This window comes from Ananas comosus, linkage group 1, assembly GCF_001540865.1.
Source record: "Ananas comosus cultivar F153 linkage group 1, ASM154086v1, whole genome shotgun sequence".
NCBI classification, from domain to species: domain Eukaryota; kingdom Viridiplantae; phylum Streptophyta; class Magnoliopsida; order Poales; family Bromeliaceae; genus Ananas; species Ananas comosus.
This window is the reverse complement of record NC_033621.1, coordinates 13,631,103-13,656,667: the sequence shown is the minus strand read 5'-3', so window position 1 is coordinate 13,656,667 and position 25,565 is coordinate 13,631,103. Positions and strand designations below refer to the sequence as shown.

Genomic DNA, 25,565 nt, shown 5'->3' with positions numbered 1-25,565 from the left:
CTAAGAGATTTTTTTTGCAATCTCATGGTCCAATTTATAGTGATTTTTGGACCACTTCATTTTAGAAAATAATTCAAAAATTTTGAAGATAAGGCAACAATATATTTTTACTTCTTTTCCTTTTAATAGTTGGTCATCTAAGGCAACCATTAATCACCTCAATTCCCTTCCATCTATATTCTCAATTTGAATTTCAAATTTCAAAATTTTTTGATCCCAACATAATGCAAAGAAGCAATTGAGGGGGAATCTTTGTAATTAAGAACAAAGACACAAATTAACTATTATTCTTAGAAAAAATAAAAAAGTAAAAAAAAATTTACTATCTATACTATAAATATAAAAACAGATAAAAAATTTTGAGTTAACAAATAGAATCGTAGGTAGAATAAAAGAATACTCCGTACACATTATAAAATTCTTTTAATAATTAACTAACTAAAAGCAAATCAGGTTTGAAAAATAGAATGGTTTAAAAATTGACATATCAAATCAACAATTATTTAAATTCAAATAATGGATTCAAAATTAAATTTATATTTTGAGTTTGATTCATACATTTAAATCTAAATTCAAAACTTTAATTTGATATCTGAAATCAATTCAATTTTTAAATTTTGGGTATATATATATTAAAAAAAATTGTATGTTATGGAACACATAAAAGAAATATTTACAGTATAACTAAATAGGATCAGAAGCAAATCAAATTTAGAAAATAACTTAATTAAAAAATAGAGTCTGTCACCAATAATTATTTAAATTTAAGATACAGATTCAAAATTTATTTTAATAAATTTAAATTTAAATTTAAATTTAATTGAACTTATAAATGTGACGTGCATTACACATGCATTATAACTAGTCTTATAATAATACAAATGCAATTAAGAAATGGATGCCAAAGTCTTTGTAGTTAAAGAGTAGAATCCAGAAGGTCATTGTTCCTGGTCTTATTATTTGTGGAAATTTGATATGTAGGAGATCAGTTTCTTCATTTTGGTATATTGAATTTGAGGTCCAAATTCAAACTTTGACCCAAAAATTGATGCTAAAAGAGATATTTCTAAGTCTTTTTGGTATTTATTAACATTAATTAGGTAGGTTAGTTTTAAGTGGACTTTTAAGTCAAGTCGAGCTTAATTGACTTGACATGGTGTTGATCAAGAATTTTTGATATATGGTTAATTTGTAGAGGAAATATTTTTATCTAATCATATTTGGCTTACATGATTTGTAATTTTAATTATATGATTAGATATATCAGAGCCCTTTTTTTTTTTTTTTTTTCCGGTTCTTGTCATTATTGGAGCTTGTAATGCAATAATGCCAGAAATAATCATAGTAAACAAGAAGGGAAAGGGATAAAAGAAAAAAAAGCATTTTTATTTTTAGTATAGTAAACAAGAACAGAAAGGGATAAAAGAAACAAAAGCGTTTTTATTTTTATTACTAAGGAGCCGTTTGGTTGGATGTAGTTGCAGAAACAGTGTAGTTGAAAATATATGCAGTTACAAATGCTGTAGTTGTAACTATACCTAGTCTGTTTGGTTTTATACAGTTATAGCTACTACAATTACATTTTTTCTGTTTGGTAATATGAAGCTGATAGTTATATTTGTAAATTTTGTCACCTCTTCAGATAGAGTGGTGAGATTACCTTCACTATGCATAAAATAATTGTATAATTTTATTAATCATATAAACTTACTATTTATAAATANCGATCTTGATGAGCATAATAACAAACTCCATCTCATTGCTCGCCATATATAAATAGCATGTTCGACCAACACGGTGGGCATTGTATAGGTTCATTGATCGGGCACAATGAATGTAAGGCCATATTCATGATATCATAACTTTGTCGCTTCGTTCTGGGCCAATTCAAATGAGCATGATTCACTGACATTTTTGTCATGGCACCCAAATTGGATTGGGCATTAAAATTGCACTTGACAAGAGTCCGATAGTCCTTTCGTCTGGTCATGGATCGCGTTGGCAAGTTGACATGCATGTATACCCTTTGATGCGAGGTCACCCTAGAGCTGCGTTTCTTCACCGGGATGAAGTATGAGTTGAATTAAAAAAGTATCAAGCTCTACATAGGACAAATTCATTTGGGCCTTCGTCTGTAGATCTTCAAGGTGTGATTGTTGGAATATATGTATCTTATATGCGGTTAGGAAACTCCCTATAAGATCTCCTTAGAATGACATATTTGTAGGATTTCAAAACGGGACGGGAGGGAAAGGGGTGATCCTCTCATGCGGTTGATAAAGCTCCCTAAAACACCTCCATATAACATATATGTATGTTCTCAAAATGGGATGGGAGGGCAAGGGGTATCTCCACGTGCAGTTAGACAAAACCCTCTAAGATGACTTATTTTTTTTTCTTTTTTTTTCTTTCTTTTTTTTTTTTCTTTTTGAAACAACCTGATGTGTCGTTGTTGTCGTGTAGGGATGAATCAGCATTCCATCGTCTGTGAAATTTTTATTATTTTATTATGACAGCTGGCGCCCGCGAGGGTTTTCGCCAAAAGCATTCCCCTAATTTTGCCTGTGAGCCTAAAGTAGGTTTTCTCACAGCGGGGCTCTGGGAGATTTTTGTTCTTCTTCTTCTTCTTTTTTCTTTTTTTTTTTTTTTTTTTTTTTTTTTTTTTTTTTTTTTTTTTTTTTTAACCTCATCTAGAAAGATAATATATTCTAATGAGAGCAAAGTTATGGCTTCCAAGAGGAGATGGACATATGCCTCCGAAATAAAGGAAGGTTGATTACCCCCATTTCGCTTGTTTCCCACATGATGAATAGTTAGGGCGTAACATAGGGTGCAGAAATATTATGGTGCCTTTATTGGATCCGAAGATAAAGGACCATAATTGCTCACGTAAGTCGTCTTGCCCCCTAACAACTTGTCGTTTTGCCCCATGACGATTTGAGTAGCAAGCGAGCTATCAGAACATTCTCCTTGACTTAATTCCTCCAGAAAAATGGAGGACTGGCTGCCCTTGATGAATAGCCAAGATATGACGCCGGGAGTGAGGAGACCACGATCGTCAGTAAGAATCGTCCTGCCCCCTGATGACCTGATTACTTGAGCAGCAGAGCGGGAGACAGAAAGTCCTTTGCTGTGATGCCATATTGGAGGATGACCGATATGCTTCTTTGATCTCGATTGAGGCAATGTTGTCTAATTGGATTGCTCCGTTTGGATAAAGCCATATTCATCGGTCAAACATTTATACATAAGTCTCTTATCCGCATTATTAGATTTGGTCTCAAAGATGGAGGGTGAAGCCATGTCCCACCGGGCGTGCCATTTTGTCTGCCGCGAACGAACCGGCCCCGCCGTAGGTTGTTTCTAAGGCGAGTGGTCATTCATGGTAGAGATAACATTTGTTTATGTTTTATTTTGAAATCAGGATTATAGGTTCATGGCTTCCAACAGACTCAAGAATCTGTNGCCTCTAACCCATGAAATTAGGCCCGGCCCACAAAATGCTATAAAGTGTAAAAGGTTTGGGCCCCGCCCATAACCAGCTATAAAGAAAGAGGGGGAAAAAAAAAGCTGTCCAAAATATCAGATATACAATATCCGATCCAGACCCTATCCGGATCCGAACCGAACCCGATAAAAAATGGATAATATATGGATAAAAAAAATTACCGATTAAAGTTTCGGATATGGGTCCGGATATTTTATACCCATACCTGACTTAGATTCGACTCGAACCCAACTTTTAAATGGATAGGTTTCGGAATAGTTTTCTAGTCTGGACTCGGACTCGGACCCGGACCGGGACCGGTGAAATATCCAATAGTAAATAAAAAGGATTTGAACTTTTGAAGTTGAGGGATCAATTTTAATAGAACTTATAGCTAAGGAGTCTTTAAGTATTTTCATCCTAGTGAAACACTAAAACCCTAGCAGCTCTTTTACTCCTTTCTTTTCCTTATTTTTTTACTCTTTATTTTTTTTGTTTCATTTCCATCTAAGAGTTTATTTGATAGGTTTAACATTTTTGTTGCTGGAAATCTTGCAAAAAAGAATCGATTGACAAAGAGAAAAATTTTGATAACTATTTTATTAGTTATTCTGACTATTATGTTATTGTTCACTCATGAAAATTAAAAAACTTGAAATTTATTTTTTTTAATGTAATGTTTCATGTATACATTTTAACTATATAATAGTAGGTGCTGTCGGATAGTTGGCGCTTTCTATTAATCCCAAAAGCTTGAGCTATTAGAAATACGCAACTAATTCACTTAAAGCATATAGATACAGCGCCCACAGGTCTCGATTATGACCCGGCTCAATCAGCCTCACGCCACTTCGAACATGACTCGGCCCATCCAACCTCACGTCATTTCGAACATGACTCGACGCAATATGGCCTCCCGCCATAGGATAGGATGCTGGCCTATTTAAAGCCAACAATCCCCCTTCCAGCACCTGCACACATTTGCAGCATGCGGAAATCGAACCCGTGACCTCTGGTTCGATACCACTTGTCGGATCGTTGACGCTTACCATTAATCCCAAAAGCTTGAGCTATTAGAAATACACACAACCAATTCACTTAAAACATATAGATACAACGCCCACGGGTCTCGATTGAAACTCGGCCCAACCAGTCTCATGCCACTTCGAACATGACTCAGCCCATCGAGCCTCACGCCATTTCGAACATGACTTGACGTAACATGGTCTCCCGCCACAGGACAGAATGCTAGCCTATTTAAGCCAACAGGTGCATGTGTTTTAGTCCCATATATATTGTGGTATTATATGCACTAGTGTAGAGATTCGTGCGATGCAGCGGGTAGATAATATAAGCAAAATTTAAAAATTTTAATAAAATTTATATTTACGGATTATNTTAATAATTAATTATAAATAATAAATAAATTAATTATTTAATTATTAAAGCAATAAATAATGATTTAAATATATTAATTAGATTAATTAATAATTTGCTGTCATTAAAATTAAATTTCGATTTTAATTAACCTTGTTCTCATCAAGGAACAAACTTGTTTCAGGAAACAGGTGGAACAGCAGTTCCAGCCTTATACCAACTTGTTCCAGATTTTCGGGAACTACTGTTCCCGGGAACCAAACATACCGTTTGGGAACAAAGGGGGGAACAATAGCTTATTCCCCTTCTCGTTCCCGAACCAAACGCTACCCAAAAATATATAGTATATATAAAAATATTATTTATATATAATATTTTTATCAATTATGCTAGCAATGAAAGAGACTGAAAATAATAGGAAAGAGTCTTACTTTGCATCGGCCATTCGAGTGCTTTCCTTCGTTTTTTTTTTCTATCTTTGTCCCAACAAGTAGTTGGTGTGAAATGGCCAATGCGATAGTGACCTTCTTTGATTCTTCTATTTCATATTGCTTTCATAGATTATTCTATTTGATCGTCCTAAGCTTAACCTCATTACAACTGGAGATAAAAAAGGCCATATAAAGTGTGCACCATATACAGGTCACACTGCAGGTCTAAAGAGAACTAGTGTACACTTGTAATGGCCCTTACAATTCATGCTCTCTTCCTTAGAACATGCCTTGTTTTCTCAATCCTTCGTCTCTCGGCGGCGGCGGCGGTGTCCGCGGTCGGTAGATCCACGTACATTGTCCACATGGATAAGTCCGCCATGCCCGCCACATTCTCCGACCACCGCGAGTGGTATTCTGCAGCCCTCGCATCCGTAAAGGCGTCTGCTGACGCTCCTAGTCTCGTTTATGCGTACGACGATGCTTTTCACGGGTTCAGCGCTCTTCTGTCGGAGGATGAGCTGCGAAGCCTTCGCCGCTCTCCGGGCTTCGTGTCGGCGTACGCTGATCGCCAGGCGACCCTCGACACGACGTACACGTACCGGTTCCTCTCGCTCGACCCGTCGAGCGGTCTTTGGTCGGCTTCCAAGTTAGGCGAGGATGTCATCGTCGGAATGATTGATACCGGGATCTGGCCCGAGAGCCGGAGCTTCAACGACGCTGGCTACTCTGAGGTGCCCCAAAGGTTATGCGAAATAACCGTTACTCCCCGCGAGTACTATTTTGCACTCAACATGTAGAATATTAATTTAGGATTAAATTGACGTATTCTCGAGAAAAATTAGAATTTTTTAATCTTATTTTCGATAATAAGATATAAAAATGGACGGTCAATACCGTTAATAATATAGTTAAAAATATATGTTTTTTTTCATGATTGCAAAAAATTATTTCTTAGTTTCAAAACTGGTATAAATCAAATGGTCAAAATTAGCAAATCTCTTAAGCATAAAGATTACATTTTTTAAAATTTCATATCAAAATTATAAATTTTTCATCCAGCAAGCTGAACAAAATTTTTGTGGTAATAGTCTCCATGATGTAAGGCAATTAATATTTACCGTCCATCATATAAAGTTGCATTAATCTCAAAATATAATGAACACACCCACAAAATTTCTCTTTTGAGGAGTAGATAAAATCTATTCTTCTATTCTTCTATTCTTATACATTGTTTCTCATAAAAATTGCCACATGACAATTCCTCCTTCACCCCCTCTCCACACTCTTTAATGCTTCGCCTTCCCACCTCATCTCTACCTAATATTTCGTCTTTCCATCCACCCACTTTCTAATTAATGTATTCATATGATTTATTTTTATCTAACAAATCGTTAAAAATATATATATATCTATTTGCTGTTGTAACTTTTATTATTATTATGTATAATTTATTTGTTGTTGTAACTTTTGCCACATTTGTATATATCTAAATTAAAAAATTTTAAAATTTTAATTTTGTCAATCTTTTATCTTCTATAACATTAGCCCGTCGCAATGCGTGACTTCACTAGTGTGCATAAAGCTGTTAAGATTTTACCAAACCTCGTTTTGCAGTATTAAGTGAAAATTATTTTCTTCAAAAACTTAATATAAAATATATTTTAAAATTTTATATTCAACAGGTGGAAGGGCAAGTGTGAGCCGGGCCAGGCGTTCAACTCGTCGTTGTGCAACCGGAAGCTCATCGGAGCTCAATTCTTCAACAAGGGCCTCATCGCCGCGAAACCAGGCAAAGTCCTCTCCATGAACTCGACTCGTGACACGGAGGGCCACGGCACCCACACCTCCTCCACCGCCGCCGGAAACTTCGTCCTTGACGCCTCCTTCTATGGGTATATGTTGGAAGCATGATTTACTCTGATATGTATAATCATTCTCTAACAGTGTAAGCTTTAGGTGATAAAAGCGGTTGGTTTTACAGGTACGCTCCGGGTATTGCACGAGGGATTGCACCGCGGGCAAGGGTAGCCATGTACAAGACGATCTGGGACGAGGGGCGGTACGCATCGGATGTGCTGGCCGGGATGGACCGGGCGATCACAGACGGCGTCGACGTCATCTCGATATCAATGGGGTTCGACGGCGTCCCGCTGTACGAGGACCCAGTCGCGATCGCCTCGTTTGCCGCGATGGAGCGGGGCGTCTTCGTCTCATCGTCGGCTGGGAACGACGGCCCGCAGCTCGCCTCGCTGCACAACGGCATCCCTTGGCAGCTGACGGTGGCCGCCGGCATGGTCGACCGCCAGTTCTCCGCGGTGGTGACGCTCGGCAACGGGCGAACCCTGACCGGCCTTTCGCTCTACCCTGAGAATGCGTGGATCCAAAATAGGTCCTTGGTCTACAACAGGACCATCTCCGCTTGCAATTCCACGGCTGACTTATCTGCATTGGACGGTGCGGTTGTCGTGTGCCACGACACTGGGTCGCTATTCGACCAGGTGGAGGTGGTGGGCCAATCCACTGTCGGCGGCGCGATTTTTCTTTCGAACGAATCCTACTCCGGATTCTCTTTTCCGGGGGTCGTCATTGGCCTGAAGGCCGCGGTAGAGCTCCTGAAGTACGTCCGCACAGTTTCGCATCCCACCGCAAGCGTGCAGTTCCAGCAGACGGTTCTGGGCACAAAGCCGGCCCCGGTCGTGACTGACTACTCGTCGCGGGGGCCGTCGGCGAGCTACCCGGGCGTGCTGAAGCCCGACATCCTGGCTCCTGGGGACAGCATCCTCGCGTCGTGGATACCGACGCTGCCGACGTCGGTGATCGGCAACACGCCGCTCGCCAGCGAGTTCAACGTGATCTCGGGGACGTCGATGGCGTGCCCGCACGCGAGCGGCGTGGCGGCGCTGCTGAAGGCAGCGCACCCGGAGTGGAGTGTCGCGGCGGTCCGGTCGGCGATGATGACCACCGCAGCGTTCACTGATAACACGGGACGGCCGATCAGGGACGCCGGCAACGGCTATGCCTTCGCCAGCCCCCTAGCGATCGGCGCCGGGCACGTCAACCCCAACGGGGCGCTCGACCCGGGGCTCATCTACGACGTCGCGCCGCGGGACTACGTGAACATGCTGTGCGGCGCCAACTACACGCGCGCGCAGATCGCCGCGATCACGCGGGTGCCGCCGTCGGCCATCGACTGCTCGAAGCCGTCGGCCGACCTCAACTACCCGTCGTTCATCGCGATTTTCGGGCCGAACGCAACGCACGGCGCCGCGCAGCGGTTCTCGCGGACCCTGACGAACGTCGGGGCCCCTGGGAACTACAGCGTCACGGTGGCGCCGGTGAGGGGAGTCGACATCGCGGTGTGGCCGCAGAAACTGGAGTTCCGGGAGACTCTTCAGCAGCTGAGCTACAAAGTGACCGTTACGGTTAAGTCACCAATTTCCGGTACGGGTGAGAACTACGGTGACATAATTTGGTTTGATACCAGCGGGAAATACACGGTGAGGAGCCCCATAGTGGTGCTTTAAGATTCATGCACGAGGTATAATGAAGAGTGGGAAATAAATTAAAGTTGGAATTGCAGGGAGATGCAGCAGCAGATGCTGTTTAGGTACCGTAAGGCATTTTTATTTATGAAGTGATTTTGAATCTATAAATGATTACGCATTATCGATTGTCTTTTAATTAATTAATTACTGAAGAAAAAGAGAAAATGCTTTAATTGTTCTATCATTTTGGAGTGAGATAAAATATATGGGTAGCAAATTATTTAGGGGAAACTTCGAATACCCTTTACGTAGTTTCGCATTTTCTGACTTAAGTATTCTATGGTTTAAAGTATATCAAGTTAGTACCCTGTGATTTCGCACTTTCTCACTTTAGTATCTTGTGGTTTCAAGTGTATCAAGTTAGTACCCTATGGTTTCGCACTTTTTCATTTTAGTACCTGTGGTTTCAAGTGTATCAAATTAATACCCTGTGATTTTATTTTTGTATCAAGTTAGTACCTTGTGGTTTCAATTTTCTCTTTTTATTATCCATTTCGGGATATATAATTTAACGAAATATTAAACCACAGGGTACTAATTAAAGTGAGAAAGTGCGAAACCACAGGATACTAACTTGATACACTTGAAATCAGAGGATACTAAAGTGAGAAAGTGCGAAACCATATGGTACTAACTTGATACACTTTAAACCACAGGGTGTTAAAGTGAGAAAGTGCAAAACCACAGGGGGTATTTGAAGTTTTTCCAATTATTATTTATAATGAATGCTTTGTTTTTTACAAAATAATGTTAGATTTATTTTTGATAAGTTCCGACCTTTATATATCAACAATTAAGCATCCCTACAATATGCAAAAAAATAATTTAAAAGTTATCTTTTGCATCTGCTGATTCAGTCATACTTAAGTACACAGCACAGTCACTGATTCTCAGTTCATCTCATTTTTTCTAATTTAACATCCTAATTTTCAGAGTGAAAAAAACTCACACACGATGGAATTGAAATGTGAGATTGATCAATTCGGTCGATGAATATATATAATACATAAATGTACAGATACATTAAATGGAGACTACTAATTTTTTTCTAACAATAAAATATCGGAATTAGCAGATTAAATTTTAAACGTTCTAATTTACAATTCTCAGGACCAGCTGGTATAATTTGGAGCACTAGTTGTCTAATTTATTCATTCATAAAGAAAAACCTACTATGGTCAGTGCATATATAGTATATCTAATGATCATATTTTGGAATTATTTTCTTTGAAAATAATTAGATACTGCTCTAGCAATATCAGTATTTTCATTCACAACCGTTCTGAGCTGAAGGTTGTTGCCACAATTGTTGGTGCGCAAGCGGAGTGTTATTGCCGTCCTCACGAATGCAGAGTCAAAGAGAATCGCTCCAGTGTTCGGTCCTGCTCCACCTAAGGGGAAGCATATGCAAAGCCACGCCGCAAACCCTAGCCCAAGGATAGATAAGCACGTACCGTAGATCGCGGAGAGAGAAGGAGAATATTTATTTCCTATATTATATTATTATGAGAGGTTTAGCCTCGTATATATATTTATAGGAATACACAATAATTCAATTAAGATTATTATTCAATATGGGACTAAATAATTCTAATTAGATTAGAATAAAATATCCCAAAAGGAGAATCCTAATCTAATACCAACAACAATAGGGCTTGTCACTTCATATTTTCCCTTGTCATCCACCCAACTCAATGAGCCATGAACCACCTCATCCTTTTTATTTTTCATGTGCCATTCTAGAATAAACTGTGAAGCTTTGCTTCTCATACTTGTCCTTAAACACTAGCTCATCCGGCACGACGCTAATTGAGAACCCTTTAATCCCCTTCACTTTTGCGCTATACGTCGCCGCCGCGCGCATCCCCCACATTCGTGACGGTCCTCTCAAATTTTCTAATAGAATTGTCGATCGTGACGGTGGTTTTCGGGTTGAAAAAGGCGATGAACGAAGGGTAGTTAAGATCCAACGAGGCATCGGAACAGTGAACCGACGATGACCGAGTGATCATTTTGAGTTGGTTTGTAGTGAAGTTCATGGCACATAGGAGCCTCACATAGTCCTTTATGTCGGCGTCGTAAACTAGGCCCGGGTCGAGAGCCTTGTTGGGCACGATTTGGCCCGAGCCGATGGCGAGCGGAGTGGCGGGTCAGTCCTTTAGGCCCGTGTCCTTAATGGGCTGGCCCATGTTGTCGGACGGATCGGCGGTGGTCATGATTGTGGATCGGATGGCCGCGGGGCTCCAGCTGGGGTGCGCCGCCCTGAGCAGAGCGGCCACGCCGGTGTCGTGCGGGCATGCCATCGATGTCCCGAAAATAATGTTAAACTTGCTGTACAGCTCTTGCCAACCAACTGTGCCGACAGTCGAGCTCTTACGAACCAATTGGTCTAGTTCTTGCTTATACCTGAACCTGTATTTATTTCTGAAACAAGCAGTTCTTGTTTATACTCGAACCAAACATAGCCTTAATTACTCATGATCTGTATTAAAAATTGCATCAATTTTCATCTCACGCTTTGTCACTATGGCAAATGAGCCCAAAAACATGGAACAGTTATTGGATTTAGCCGTCAAATTCTACTAAAATAAGTTTAAAGACGCAAGTTTTACTTACACGATTTAAGTGATATAATATGCAAACTTGTTTTTGCAAAGTTTCACAGCCAAATTCAATAATTATCTCAAAATTTAGACTTATTTGAGTTGGAGACAAAATGTAGGATTCGAATTCGATGCAATTTTTAATGCAAAGAAGCAACTGAGGGGGAATCTTTGTAATTAAGAACAAAGACACAAATTTACTATTATTCTTAGAAAAAAAAAAGTAAAAAAAATTACTATCTATACTATAAATATAAAAGCAAATAAAAAATTTTGAGTTAACAAATAGTATCGTAGATAGAATAAAAGAATACACATTATAAAAAAAAAATTTAATAATAAACTAACTAAAAGCAAATCAAGTTTGAAAAATAAAATGGCTTAAAAATAGACATATTAAATCAACAATTATTTAAATTCAAACAATAGGTTCAAAATTAAATTTAAATTTTGAGTTTGATTCATGTATTTAAATCTAAATTCAAACTTTAATTTAATATTTGAAATCAATTCGATTTTTAAATTTTGGGTATATATATTAAAAAAAAAATTGTACGGTATGGAACACATAAAAAAAATATTTACAATATAAGTAAATAGATTAGAAACAAATCAAATTTAAAAAATAACTTAATTAAAAAAATAGAGTTTGTTACCAATAATTATTTAAATTTAAGATACAGATTCAAAATTTATTTTAACTTTAAATTTAAATTTAATTTAATTTATAAATGTGATGTGCATTACACGTGCATTATAACCAGTCTTATATTGTAACATATGCAATTACCCCATTTAAGAAATGGATGCCAAAGTCTTTGCAGTTAAATAGTAGAATCCAAAAGGTCATTGTTCCTGGTCTTATTATTTGTGGAAATTTGATATGTAGGAGATCAGTTCCTTCATTTTGGTATATTGAATTTGGGGTCCAAATTCAAACTTTGACCCAAAAATTGATGCTAAAAGAGATATTTCCAATTCTTTTTGGTATTTATTAACATTAATTAGGTAGGTTAGTTTTAAGTGCACTTTTAAGTCAAGTCGAGCTTAATTGACTTGACATGGTGTAGATCAAGAATTTTTGATATATGGTTTGTAGAGGAAATATTTTTATCTAATCATATATATTTGGCTTGCATGATTNTTTGCTTCTTGTCATTATTGGAGCTTGTAATGCAATAATGCCAGAAATAATCGTAGTAAACAAGAACGGAACATAAGCGTTTTTATTTTTAATAGTAAACAAGAACAGAAAGGGATAAAAGAAACAAAAGCGTTTTTATTTTTATTAATAAATGAAGTTTGAAGATGTATAGAGTGCAAAAGCAATATGTTAGTAGTGTGTATAAAAAAACAAAAGAAACTACAAAGCAAATGTGATTACCTATCCAACATTTGATGCTTCCAAGCTTCTTGAATATGGGGCCGTTTGGTCTAAGATTCTAAAAAAGTAATTTTTACAGAATTAATTTTAATTTTGAGAATTAATTTTTGTTAAAAGTTATATAGCGTTTGGTTGAATCTAGTAGGAATGTAGGAAAGTGATTTTATAAAGTTGTTTGACAAAAAAATTTTGCTGTTTGAAAATAAATTTTTTTTTGCTGAATTTTATACTAAAATGTGAATTTAAAATTAAAATTTGACTCTAATAGTTCAAAATTCTAAATATAAAATCTGAACCCATATTTAAATTTTGGCATTTGAATTTAAAAGCTAAATTTGAAATTTATAAATTTAAAACTTTAGCATTTAAAAGTTAGCTTTAGGATTTTAAAATTTAAAATTTAAAATTTGAGATTTGAGTTTTGAAATTTAAAATCTAAAATTTGAAAATGGGAAATTACAAATTCAAAATTTAAAACCTAGATTTAAATTTAAAATTAATTTAGAATAAAATTTTAGTTCAAAATTTTAGTTCAAAATTAATCAGATTTTAACAACAGGGTTTAACGGAGTCTAATTTTGGGCATCAGAATAAGATTTTGAAAGGGGGATTAACCAAAAGCTCCACTTTTTAAAATCTAAGTCAAACACGTAGATCACACAAGTAATTATTGTCAAAACTATTTTAATTTGGTCATTGCTTATCAAATCATTAAAAAGTACGTTGAATATAAAAATATTATTCTCCAGCAACTCTACCTTTGTAGAAATAAATCCTATTTTCCTATCGTTTCCGATGAAAGATTATTGGGCTCTCATTAACTCCTTTATCTTTCTTCTTCGTGAATTACTAAGATTTAATTAACCCAAAATTCTAAAAAATAAGTAGCATATTTTTACCGACTATATTAGCAGCGAAAAAGACTACGAAAATAATAGGAATGAGTCTTACGTTGCATCGGCCATTCCGATGCTTTCCTTCGTTTTTTTCTCTCGTCCCAAGTAGTTGGTGTGATATCGCCGATGCGATAGTGACCTTCTTTGCTCCTTCTATTTCATGTTGCTTTCATAGATTATTCTATTTGACCGTCCTAAGGTTAACCTCGATCATTACAATTGGAGATAAAAAAGGCTATATAAAGTGTGCACCATATGCAGGTCACACTGCAGGGCTAAGGAGAACTAGTGTACACTTGCAATGGCCCTTACTATTCATGCTCTCCTCCTGGGAACATGCCTTGTTTTCTCAATCCTTCGTCTCTCGGCGGCCGCAGCGGCAGCGGTGTCTGCGGTCGGTAGATCCACGTACATTGTCCACATGGATAAGTCGGCCATGCCCGCGACATTCTCCAACCACCGCGAGTGGTATTCCGTCACCCTCGCGTCCGTAAAGGCGTCTGCCGACGCTCCTAGTCTCGTTTACGCGTACGACGATGCTTTTCACGGGTTCAGCGCTCTTCTGTCGGAGGATGAGCTGCGCAGCCTTCGCCGCTCTCCGGGCTTCGTGTCGGCGTACGCCGATCGCCAGGCGACCCTCGACACGACGTACACGTACCAGTTCCTCTCGCTCGACCCGTCGAGCGGTCTTTGGTCGGCTTCCAAGTTAGGCGAGGATGTCATCGTCGGAATGATCGACACCGGGATTTGGCCCGAGAGCCGGAGCTTCATCGACGCCGGCTATTCTGAGGTGCCCAAAAGGTAATGCGAAATAACTGTTACTTCTCTCGAGTACTATTTTGTACTAAACATGTAGAATAAAAGATTAAATTGACACATTCTTGAGAATAATTAGAATATTTTCATCTTATTCTCGATAATAAGATATAAGAATCGACGGTCAATACCGTTAATAATATAGTTAAAAGTATTTGTTTTTTATTTTTCATGATTGCAAAAAATTATTTCTCAGTTTCGGAACTGGTATAAATTAAATGATCAAAATTAGCAAATCTCCTGAGCATAAAGATTACAGTTTTTAAAATTTAATACCAAAATTATAAATTTTCGGTGGATGCAATTAATTGTACGTGTTACCGTAAACACCGCACCTACAAAATTTCTCTTTGAGGAGTAGATACAAATACAATGTGCATAAAGCTGTTAAAATTTTACTGAACCTCGTTTTGCAGTAGATTTAAGTGAAAATTATTTTCTTCAAAACTTAATATAAAATATATTTTAATATTTTATATACAACAGGTGGAAGGGTAAGTGTGAGCCTGGCCAGGCGTTCAACTTGTCGTTGTGCAACCGGAAGCTCATCGGAGCTCAATTCTTCAACAAGGGCCTCGTCGCCGCGAACCCGGGCATAGTCCTCTCCATGAACTCGACTCGCGACACGGAGGGCCACGGCACCCACACCTCCTCCACCGCCGCCGGAAACTTCGTCCCCGACGCCTCCTTCTACGGGTATATGTTGGAAGCGTGATTTACTCTGATATATATAATCATTCTCTACCCGCATAAGCTTTAGATGATAAAAGGGCTGGTTTTACAGGTACGCTCGGGGTATTGCACGAGGGATCGCGCCGCGGGCGAGGGTGGCCATGTACAAGACGAACTGGGACGAGGGGCGGTACGCATCGGACGTGCTGGCCGGGATGGACCGGGCGATCGCGGACGGCGTCGACGTCATCTCGATATCGATGGGGTTCGACGGCGTCCCGCTGTACGAGGACCCGGTCGCGATCGCCTCGTTCGCCGCGATGGAGCGGGGGGTCTTCGTCTCTTCGTCGGCCGGGAACTACGGCCCGGAGCTCACCTCGCTGCACAACGGCATCCCCTGGCAGCTGACGGTGGCCGCCGGCACGGTCGACCGCCAGTTCTCCGCAGTGGTGACGCTCGGCAACGGGCAAACCCTAACCGGCCTTTCGCTCTACCCTGAGAACGCGTGGATCCAAAACAGGTCCTTGGTCTACAACAGGACCATCTCGGCTTGCAATTCCGCGGCCGATTTATCGACATTGGACGGTGCGGTCGTTGTGTGCCAAGACACTGGGTCGCTGTTCGACCAGGTGGAGGCGGTGGGCCAATCCACCGTCGGTGGCGCAATCTTTCTTTCGAACGAATCCTACTCCGGATTCTCGTTTCCGGGGGTCGTCATCGGCCCGAAGGCCGCGGTAGATCTCCTGAAGTACATCCGCACAGTTTCGCATCCCACCGCAAGCGTACAGTTCCAGCAGACGGTTCTGGGCACGAAGCCGGCCCCGGTCGTGACCGACTACTCGTCGCGGGGGCCGTCACTGAGCTACCCGGGCGTGCTGAAGCCCGACATCCTGGCTCCCGGGGACAACATCCTCGCGTCGTGGATACCGACGCTGCCGACGTCGGTGATCGGCAACACGCCGCTCGCCAGCGAGTTCAACGTGATCTCGGGGACGTCAATGGCGTGCCCGCATGCGAGTGGCGTTGCGGCGCTGCTGAAGGCGGCGCACCCGGAGTGGAGCGTCGCGGCGGTCCGGTCGGCGATGATGACCACCGCGGCATTCACTGACAACACGGGACGGCCGATCAGGGATGCTGGCAACGGCTACGCCTTCGCCAGCCCCCTAGCGATCGGCGCTGGGCACGTCAACCCCAACGGGGCGCTCGACCCGGGGCTCGTCTACGATGCTGCACCGCGGGACTACGTGAACATGCTGTGCGGCTCCAACTACACGCGCGTGCAGATCGCCGCGATCGCGCGGATGCCGCCGTCGGCTGTCGACTGCTCGAAGCCGTCGGCCGACCTCAACTACCCGTCGTTCATCGCGATTTTCGGGCCGAATGCGACGCTTGGCGCCGCGCAGCAGTTCTCGCGGACCCTGACAAACGTCGGGGCCCCTGGGAACTACAGCGTCGCGGTGGCGCCCACGAGGGGAGTCGACATCGCGGTGTGGCCGCAGAAACTGGAATTCCGGGAGACTCTTCAGCAGCTGAGCTACAAACTGACCGTTACGGTTAAGTCGCCAATTTCCGGTACGGGTGACAACTACGGTGCCATAATTTGGTGTGATACCAGCGGGAAATACACGGTGAGGAGCCCAATAGTGGTGCTTTAAGATTCGCGCGTGCATGGAGAGGCATAATGAAGAGTGGGAAATGAAAGTTGGAATTGCAGGGAGAAGCAGCAGCAGATGCTGTAGTTTTGAATCTATATATGATTACGCATTATCGATTGTCCTTTAATAAATTAATGAAGAAAAAGAGAAAATGCTTTAATTGTTCTATCAATTTGGAGTGAGATAAATATTAGGGAAGCAAATTAATTATTTACAATCAATCCTTTTTTTGTTTACAAAGTAATGTTAGCTCTATTTTCCATAAGTTCCCACCTTTATATATCAACAATTAAGCATCACTACATTCTGCAAAAAATAATTCAAAAGTTGTTTTTTTGCATCTGCTGATTCAGTCATACTTACTAAGGCTTCGTTTGGGATTGCGGGGAGATTGCGTTACGTGCGGTGAGAAACGACGATGGAAAAATACTCTGTTTGTTTCCGTACGTAATATTGCGTTCCGCATATCGTGATGAGTCGGTTATGATATATTTTCCGCGGTCCCACCGGAGAACGCAGAAGCATCTCCCTATATGTTTTTTCCTCAACTCCATTTTATCTAATAGCGTTAGATAGATCACAATACCAAACTAAGCCTAACACAATAAATTCACCGATCCTCAATTCATCTCAATTTTTCTAATTTAACAGCCTAATTTTCAGAGTGAAAAAAACTCACACATGATGGAATTGAAATGTGAGATTGATCAATCAGGTCGACGAATATATATAATACATAAATGTACAGATACATTAAATGGAGACTACTATAATTTTTTTCTGACAGTAAAATATTGGAATTTGACTAAAATTTTAAACGTTCGAATTTACAATTGGGGGATCAAACAGTTTGGAGCACTAGTGGTCTAATTTATCCATTCATAAAGAAAAATCTACTATGGTCAGTGCTAACCATATTTTCAATTTATTTTATTTGAAAATAATTAAATAGTGCTCTAGCAATGTCAGTATTTTCATTCACAACCGTTCTGAGCTGAAGGTGGTTGCCACAATAGGACTCCTCACTTCATACTTTCCCTTGTCATCCACCCAACTCAATGAGCCATGAACCACCTCATCCTTTTTATTTTTCACGTGCCCTTGTAGAATAACTGTGAAGCTTTGCTTCTCATACTTATCCTTAAACACTAGCTCATCCGGCACGACGCTTATCGAGAATCCTTTAATCTCCTTCACTTTTGCGCTATACGTCGCCACCGCATCCCCCACATTCGTTACGGTCCTCTTAAATTTTCTAATAGAATTATCTATTGTGACGGCGGTTTTCGGGTTGAAAAAGGCGATGAATGAAGGATAGTTGAGATCCAACGAGGCATCGGAGCAGTCGACTGACGATGACCGAGTGATCATTTTGAGTTGGTTTGTAGTGAAGTTCATGGCACATAGGAGCCTCACATAGTCCTTAATGCCGGCGTCGTAAACTAGGCCCGGGTCGAGCGCCTTGTTGGGCTTGATTTGGCCCGAGCCCATGGCCAGCGGAGTGGCGGGCTGGTCCTTTAGGCCCGTGTCCTTAATGGGCCGGCCCGTGTTGTCGGACGGATCGGCGGTGGTCATGATCGCGGACCGGATGGCCGCGGGGCTCCAGCTGGGGTGCGCCGCCCTGAGCAGGGCGGCCACGCCGGAGGCGTGCGGGCACGCCATCGACGTCCCGGAAATAATATTAAACTTGCTGTACAGCTCCCGCGAACCAACTGTGCCGACAGTCGAGTTCTCGGCCCAGGCGGCGAGAATCTGCGTGCCCGGCGCGACGATGTCGGGCTTCAGGACGTGCGGGCTGCTCGCGGACGGGCCGCGGGAAGTGTAGGGCGCCACTTTCGGCGCCGGCTTCAAGCCCAAGATGGTCTCTCTAAACTGCAAACAGGCCTTCGGGTTCGGGCTCTTGTTTATGTAGTCCAAGACGACCGAACCGTCTCGCGGGCTCAGAATGACCGCGGGGAAACTGAAGAGCGCGTACAAATCGCGAAAAGTGTCGGTTGTTATGAAAAGTGCCGCTGCCACTTTGGCATTGGTGACGTGTTGCGCCGCGGAGCCGAGAAAATCCTTGGCGTCGCAAACCACTAATTTGCGGCGGTGTTTTCGGAGAAGCGTCGCGTTCGCGCAGGAGCCGAGGGAGGCGAGGGGTAGGTCGGTGAATGTGGACGGGTTTCCGGGATAGAGGGACTCGCCGAGGAGGGAGGCGCCGTTGCCGAGGCGCACGATCCCGGCGAACACCCGGTCCACGGAGCTGGCGCCGACGGTGAGCACCCAGGGGGTGCCGTTGTGGACGAAGCCGAGGACGGGGCCCTCGTTCCCGGCGGAGGCGGAGACGAAGACGCCCCGCTCAACGGCGGCGAGCGCGGCGACGGCGACGGGGTCGTCGTAGAGGGCGGCGCCGCTGAGCCCGAGGGAGAGCGAGATCACGTCCGCGCCGTCCGATACGGCGGCGTCGATCCCCGCGATCACGTCCGAGGCGTACGCGCCCTCGGCCCACAGCACCTTGTACGCGGCGACGCGCGCCCGCGGCGCCGCGCCGCGGGCGCCCCCGCCGGGGGCGGGGGCGCGGGCGTAGCCGAAGAAGGACGCGGCGGCGACGCGCGTCCCCGCGGCGGTGGACGCGGTGTGCGTGCCGTGGCCGTCGGTGTCGCGCGGCGAGTTGACGGCGATGGTGAGGTTAGGGTTGTGGGAGAGGAGGCCGCGGTTGAAGCCGCGCGCGCCGATGAGCTTGCGATTGCAGAGGGAGGGGGCGAACGCGGTGCCGCGCTCGCAGACGCCGCGCCAGCGCGGCGGCGCGGGGCCGAGGCCGAGGCCGCGGTCGGAGAAGCTGGCGCTCTCGGGCCAGATCCCGGTGTCGACGACGCCGATGATGACGCCGTCGCCGTAGTTGGACGCGGGCCAGAGCCCGAGGTCGGGGGAGAGGCCGAGGAAATCGGGGGTGTGGGTCGTGTCGGGGCGAACAACCGCGTCGGGGTGGCACCACACGAACCCGCGCGACTCCCTGAGCCGCGCGAGCTGCGCCGAGGAGAGCCGCGCCGCGAAGCCGTGGATCGCGCTCTCGTACGCGTAGACGATCTCCGGGGGGGGCGCCGCCGCCGAGGAGCCGGGACGAAGCGCGTCGGCGTCCGCGACGGCGGCGGCGGCGGCGGCCACCGCGGCGCGGTACCAAACGCGCGGGCTGGAGAACGCGCGCGGCATCAAGGACAGGTCCATGTGGACGATGTAGGTGGCGGAATCCGACGGCGCAGAGGATGACACGTGTACGGTGGATGATAGAGTTAGTAGAAGCATTATTATTAGTACTAATCTTTTTACTACTGGTGGGAGACGAGCCATGGAGATGTTGTTGTTGTTGTTGTTGTTGTTGTTGTGGTGTGGATTGGGAAATTAAAGTGTTTTTGCCGCATCATTTTATAGTAGTAGTAGTGTATGGGATATGATGCGAGAAGATAATAATAGAACAATAATTAGGTGGGGCATATGGACTAAGTTTGCTCAAGTTGTTTGGTTTTTTTTTAAAAAAATAGGTAGCGAGTTACCTGCTTCATTAAATTGTTAGGGTTTTAAGGTATGGCCGTGTGGGGTTTTCTTTTGATGTGAGCTTTTGTGGTTGAGAGAGAGAGAGAGAGAGAGAGAGAGAGAGAGAGAGTTGACAATTACGTGGCTTTGTGTTTGAGGATGGATCTATTATCATTATTATTAATTTTCTACTTCTAGGTTAGTTCATCTTAAATGGTTAAATGTTCTCATAGTTTTAAGTAGCTTCAATTTTGAGTAGAATTTTTTCGTCACGGTCTGTTTGATATTGAAAGAGTCATAAGGAGTAAAAATGTAAAATACGTAGAGATCGGCATCTTTTTTTGATCTTTTTTTGTTCAAACTTTTAGAAAAAATATTTTTATTGAACTAATATGTTCTGGTTCAAATTTCTCATATATTTTTACTTTATGTAACATAATTTGCTGTCATTTCAGACGGAACGTGTTTGGTTCGCTACTTTTTCACTTTGGAATTGGAATTGAAATGGACGAATCTGTTTGTCCGTATTTGATATGCGAAATTTTCATTTCGATTTCGATTCCCAGGTGAATAAGAATCCCCTCAATTACCCTTCTGTTCAATCTGGATTGAAAATTAAATCCGGACGAAATAAATTTATTCGGATTAAATTTAATTTTTTAAACTTTCTTTTTAATTAAAACATAAGTTTACGTTTAAAACTTATATTTATAAATTTTAATTTTAATTTGAACTTAAATTAAAAATTAAAATTCAATCAAGTATTTCTAATCTAATTTATAAATTTAAATTTAAATTTAATTTAAAAATCTAAAGTTGTATTCAAATTTTATTTAAAATTTAAATTAAATTTATGGATTCAAATTGAAATTTAAATTATAATTTTATGTGTAAATTTGAATAAATCAAAATTTAGTTTTATATTTTGAATTATCTATTCAATTTCAAATTTTAATTTTAAAAAAAATATATTTAAAATTTTGACATTATTTTAAAACTTTGACGTAAATTTTTAACATTTAATTTTTAGTTTGAATTTAAACTAATATATTATAAAGATAAAATTGATATATTAATTTGATTACGTTTATGAGATATCTATTTAAACCAAACACCGTCTATGAGAACGGTTCATTCCGATTTCGATTCAGGTGGCGAACCAAACAGAATGAGATAATAAATCATTCCGATTCCATTTTCAGCTTATTCTCATTCCTACTCCGATACCGATTCCGACTTCGAACCCAACACACTCTAAGAATAATGTTAAGGGTTTACATTAGAGCCTAAATAGTTATAGATAAAAATGTATAAGAAAAAAATTAAATTGAATCAAAATTCTAGAAACTGAATTTGCAACTAATCTCATATTATAATTGCCTTTTGATGTAACTGAAGAGCCTAAAGGTTAATTAATTGCTTCTGATATGTGAGTATATATATTGTGGTGCTAGGTTAATTAATTTTGTCTTTTTTTAAAATAAAGACAAGTTCAATTGTTCCATGTTGATAAAGTGATGGTCCCTTTGATTTTTTCCAGCATATATTGATTGTGACAGATTATTTAGTAAACAAATACAAGTAAGTTAATTTCGTGAAGGTTTTGCACTTCATTTGGGTACAATTTGTCAATAGTTTGTAGATTAGCTTTTTTCCTTTGAGTACACCTTTACAAGATTTAGACAGCTTCTTCTTTTATTATTATTATTTTTAATATTATTTTTTAGTTCTAATCATAAGGTTTTTGATAACAACATGTACATCCTAAAATGCAGTGTGTGTTTTACATTATGCTCTTAATTAGAGTTCACAAAAATTCAAATATTTTTTTTTTGTTAAAAATAGAAAAATTGATGTAACAAGTGAGACATGATAATCCTGAAATAAAAAAAAAATATAAGATATACCGACCGTTCCTAGCGCAAGTGGCAAAAGACTTGGTGGTTGGTACTCGAGATCTCAAGTTCGAATCCTAGTTGATTTACATTTCCAACTAAATTTATTTCTAAATGAAATAAACGAAGAAGGTAGCATGCTATCTATCTCTCAAAAAAAAAAAAATATACACCTCACTTTTGAGTGTATTAGTAATATTGCCCTATAAATGTAATCTCACTCTCTCTCTTTATATATATATATATATATATATATATATATATATATAGAGTGCGTCTGGGGTGCTTCCGTGCTTACGAAAGCATACCAGCCCACTCTATATATATATATATATATATAGGAGTTCAGCTATGATACTATCAATAGCACTAAGCGCTTAGTACTACCAAATTTTCCACCGTTAGACTTAACCCATTGATTATTTTCACTCGTTAGATTATACTATTCAATCAACAACTTACTCAACCCTAGAGGGCCCATATCATCCTAACCGTACGTTTCTTCATCCAAGAGTTGAAAACCTAATAGCACCGATAGTTTGGTGCTCTTGATAGTATTTCAGTCTAAATCTATATAGATAGACGGAGAGTAAAATCTCTCTCACTCATAAAAAATGCTTTTATGTAATGCTATGTAAAATAATGTACTAAATCAATTTTATGTTGAAATGATGCTTAACAAAAATTTCGCTCTCTTACTCTTATATAAGACAAATAATTATAAATGAAATAATTGACAAATAAAGATTCTCTTTAGTGCACGTGCACGCGGAAGCAACGAAATATTATTATTTATACTATATATAGAAATAGATGAAAAATTTTCAAGACGAAATATTAGATAGAATAAAAGAACATTTCATACACATTACAAAAAAAGAATAATTAAAAATAAATCAGATTTGAAAAATAAAATAGTTTACAAATAGACATATCAAATCAACAATTGTTTAAATTCAAATAATGAATTCAAATTCCAATTTAAATTTTGAGTTTGATCATAAATTTAAATCAGAATCCAAGCATTAGTTAAAAGATTGAAATCAATTCAAAATTTTACTACTAATAATTATTTAAATTCAAAATTCAAATTCAAAATTTTCTTTTTTACTTCAAATTTAAATTTAAATTAACTTAAATTTATAAATGCGAGGCGCATGGCCTTTGCACTATAACTAGTTTCCAAAAATACATGAACAAAATTTTTCTTTAATATATATATATACTAATATACTTACTCTCCAATAGAATTGACAGGGTACAAAAAGCCATGTTCATTGCCACTTAAATAGAGAAGACTCTCTAAGTGGCATGGATTGGTTTCCTCCTTTCAAATTGGGGAGAACACTAGCTAGAGTGAAGCAAGTGTAGTGTGGTTCCAACAAAAGATACTATTCACTTTTTAAAGGATACTTCTTTTCACAAAAACAAAAAAGAAAAAGAGAAACAAAGGAAAAAAAAAAAAAAAACTATCTTAGTCTCGTTCCATGCTCAAAGATTAGATGGCACTTTTGGTTGTTCATAAGAAAAAAAAACAAAATAGCGAAAAACGAAATAGCCATTGTCACCATAACATAGAGAATTGGTAGATATATTATATATCATGCCCTTTTTTTTCTTTTTTAATTGGTTGATGAAAATAAAATAATGGGTTCCAGTGAGAAACAATGGTGGGTGTTCAATCACATTGATTACACTGTTTTTCTCCACATACAGCTGGGAGAGTGAACGTGGGAGTTACAATCATATATGCTACAAGATAAGGGGGCCACAAAGAGAGATTCAAAATAGGTCAACCATCCACATCAGTACTGTTTTTTGTAAAATACTTTAGAATACATTAAATATCAAATACTATTTTTTTTCACTCTTTGTTGCAGTAAATACAAAGTTTCATATTAAAGCTTTAGCTTTCATTCAAAAAATTCTCAACACCGTATGGTAATAGTAAGTTTTTCTTTTCCAAGAGAAGCGGAAGAGGATGTGTTTATTAAAGTGTGGTTGTGAGAAATGGAAAAGGAGATAAGATCACAAATGGAGAAGAGAAACAAAATTCAACAGTGGCTAAAAGCAAATGCAAACAAGGGAGTCGGGAACAGATGATGATTTATTCTAAGTTATCACCATCTGGTACAGCTAGGCTCCTTGTTAGTGGTTACCTAGGGACAAGGAAATCGACAATTGCGAAATGGGCAAATGGAAATTTCAATTTTACCTAAAATTTAGGGCAGAATCAGAATTAAATATTGGTAAATAGACTTATTAAAGTTGTCAACCTACTTTGATCAAATTCAGTAGAGTTTGTTCGGATACCTTATAATTTTATGGGAAAACTTCAAAAACCCCCCCTGTGGTTTCGTGCATTCTCACTTTGCTACCCTGTGGTTTAAAACGTATCAATTTACCCCCCTGTGGTTTCATTTTTATCTTTTCGAAAGCTTTTTCGTTAATATTTCGTTAAATTATATACAAAAAACTTCAGATAACCATCTATATTTATCGAATAGTCACTTTAGTATCCTTTAATTTTAACTTTGTCACTGATTTTAAAAAAAAATAATAATAAAATTGATAGCAAAAAAATAAAAACGAAACCACAGNATTATATACAAAAAACTTCAGATAACCATCTATATTTATCGAATAGTCACTTTAGTATCCTTTAATTTTAACTTTGTCACTGATTTTAAAAAAAAATAATAATAAAATTGATAGCAAAAAAATAAAAACGAAACCACAGGGGAGCAAATTGATACGTTTTAAACCACAGGGTAGCAAAGTGAGAATGCACGAAACCACAGGGAGGGTTTTGAAGTTTTCCCTAATTTTATTGTAGAGGAGTAATTGTATAATCAATAATGTTACACTCATTACATAAAAGAAACTAAAAGGAGCTCTGAGTTTTCGTCTCTGCGCTCCCATCTCATTCCCGGAATTCGAACCTTCGCCGGCGACATTGCCGGCAGCAAGTTTTGCTGATGCTCAAAGTTTGTCTGCGAGCAATTCTACGTCGGTGAATTCATCTTTCTCTTGTCGTATCTTGCGGCTTCATCTCCTTCGCCAGAGTTCAAACCTTCGCCGGCGACGTTGCCGGCAGCCAACTTCGTCGGCGCCTGAAACTTCGCCGGCAGCCAGCTTCGCCGATATAGATTGCGTGCCGATGAAGCTTTGAGCACCAGCATAGTTGGCGGCCGACAAAGTTTCAGGCACCGGCGAGCGAGATGGCAGCGCAAAGGCGAAAACTCTTAGTCGCTTGGGCCCCAGTTCATTTCTCTCTCAAATGGAATT

At 40.3% G+C, this 25,565-nt stretch overlaps 2 protein-coding genes across 2 annotated transcripts; one reads left to right on the top strand and one right to left on the bottom strand.

Moving 5' to 3' along the window:
• LOC109715414 lies at nt 5,521–17,057 on the top strand. Its single transcript, XM_020240427.1, has 6 exons — nt 5,521–6,070; nt 6,981–7,190; nt 7,280–8,813; nt 14,016–14,527; nt 15,029–15,238; nt 15,327–17,057. Exons 1-6 carry the CDS (start codon nt 5,547–5,549, stop codon nt 16,867–16,869), a joined length of 4,533 nt encoding a protein of 1,510 aa, XP_020096016.1. The 5' UTR covers nt 5,521–5,546; the 3' UTR covers nt 16,870–17,057.
• Nucleotides 17,560–20,324, bottom strand: LOC109721066 (subtilisin-like protease SBT1.9). Its single transcript, XM_020248487.1, has one exon. The coding sequence runs from the start codon at nt 20,197–20,199 to the stop codon at nt 17,848–17,850; it is 2,352 nt and encodes a 783-aa protein (XP_020104076.1). The 5' UTR covers nt 20,200–20,324; the 3' UTR covers nt 17,560–17,847.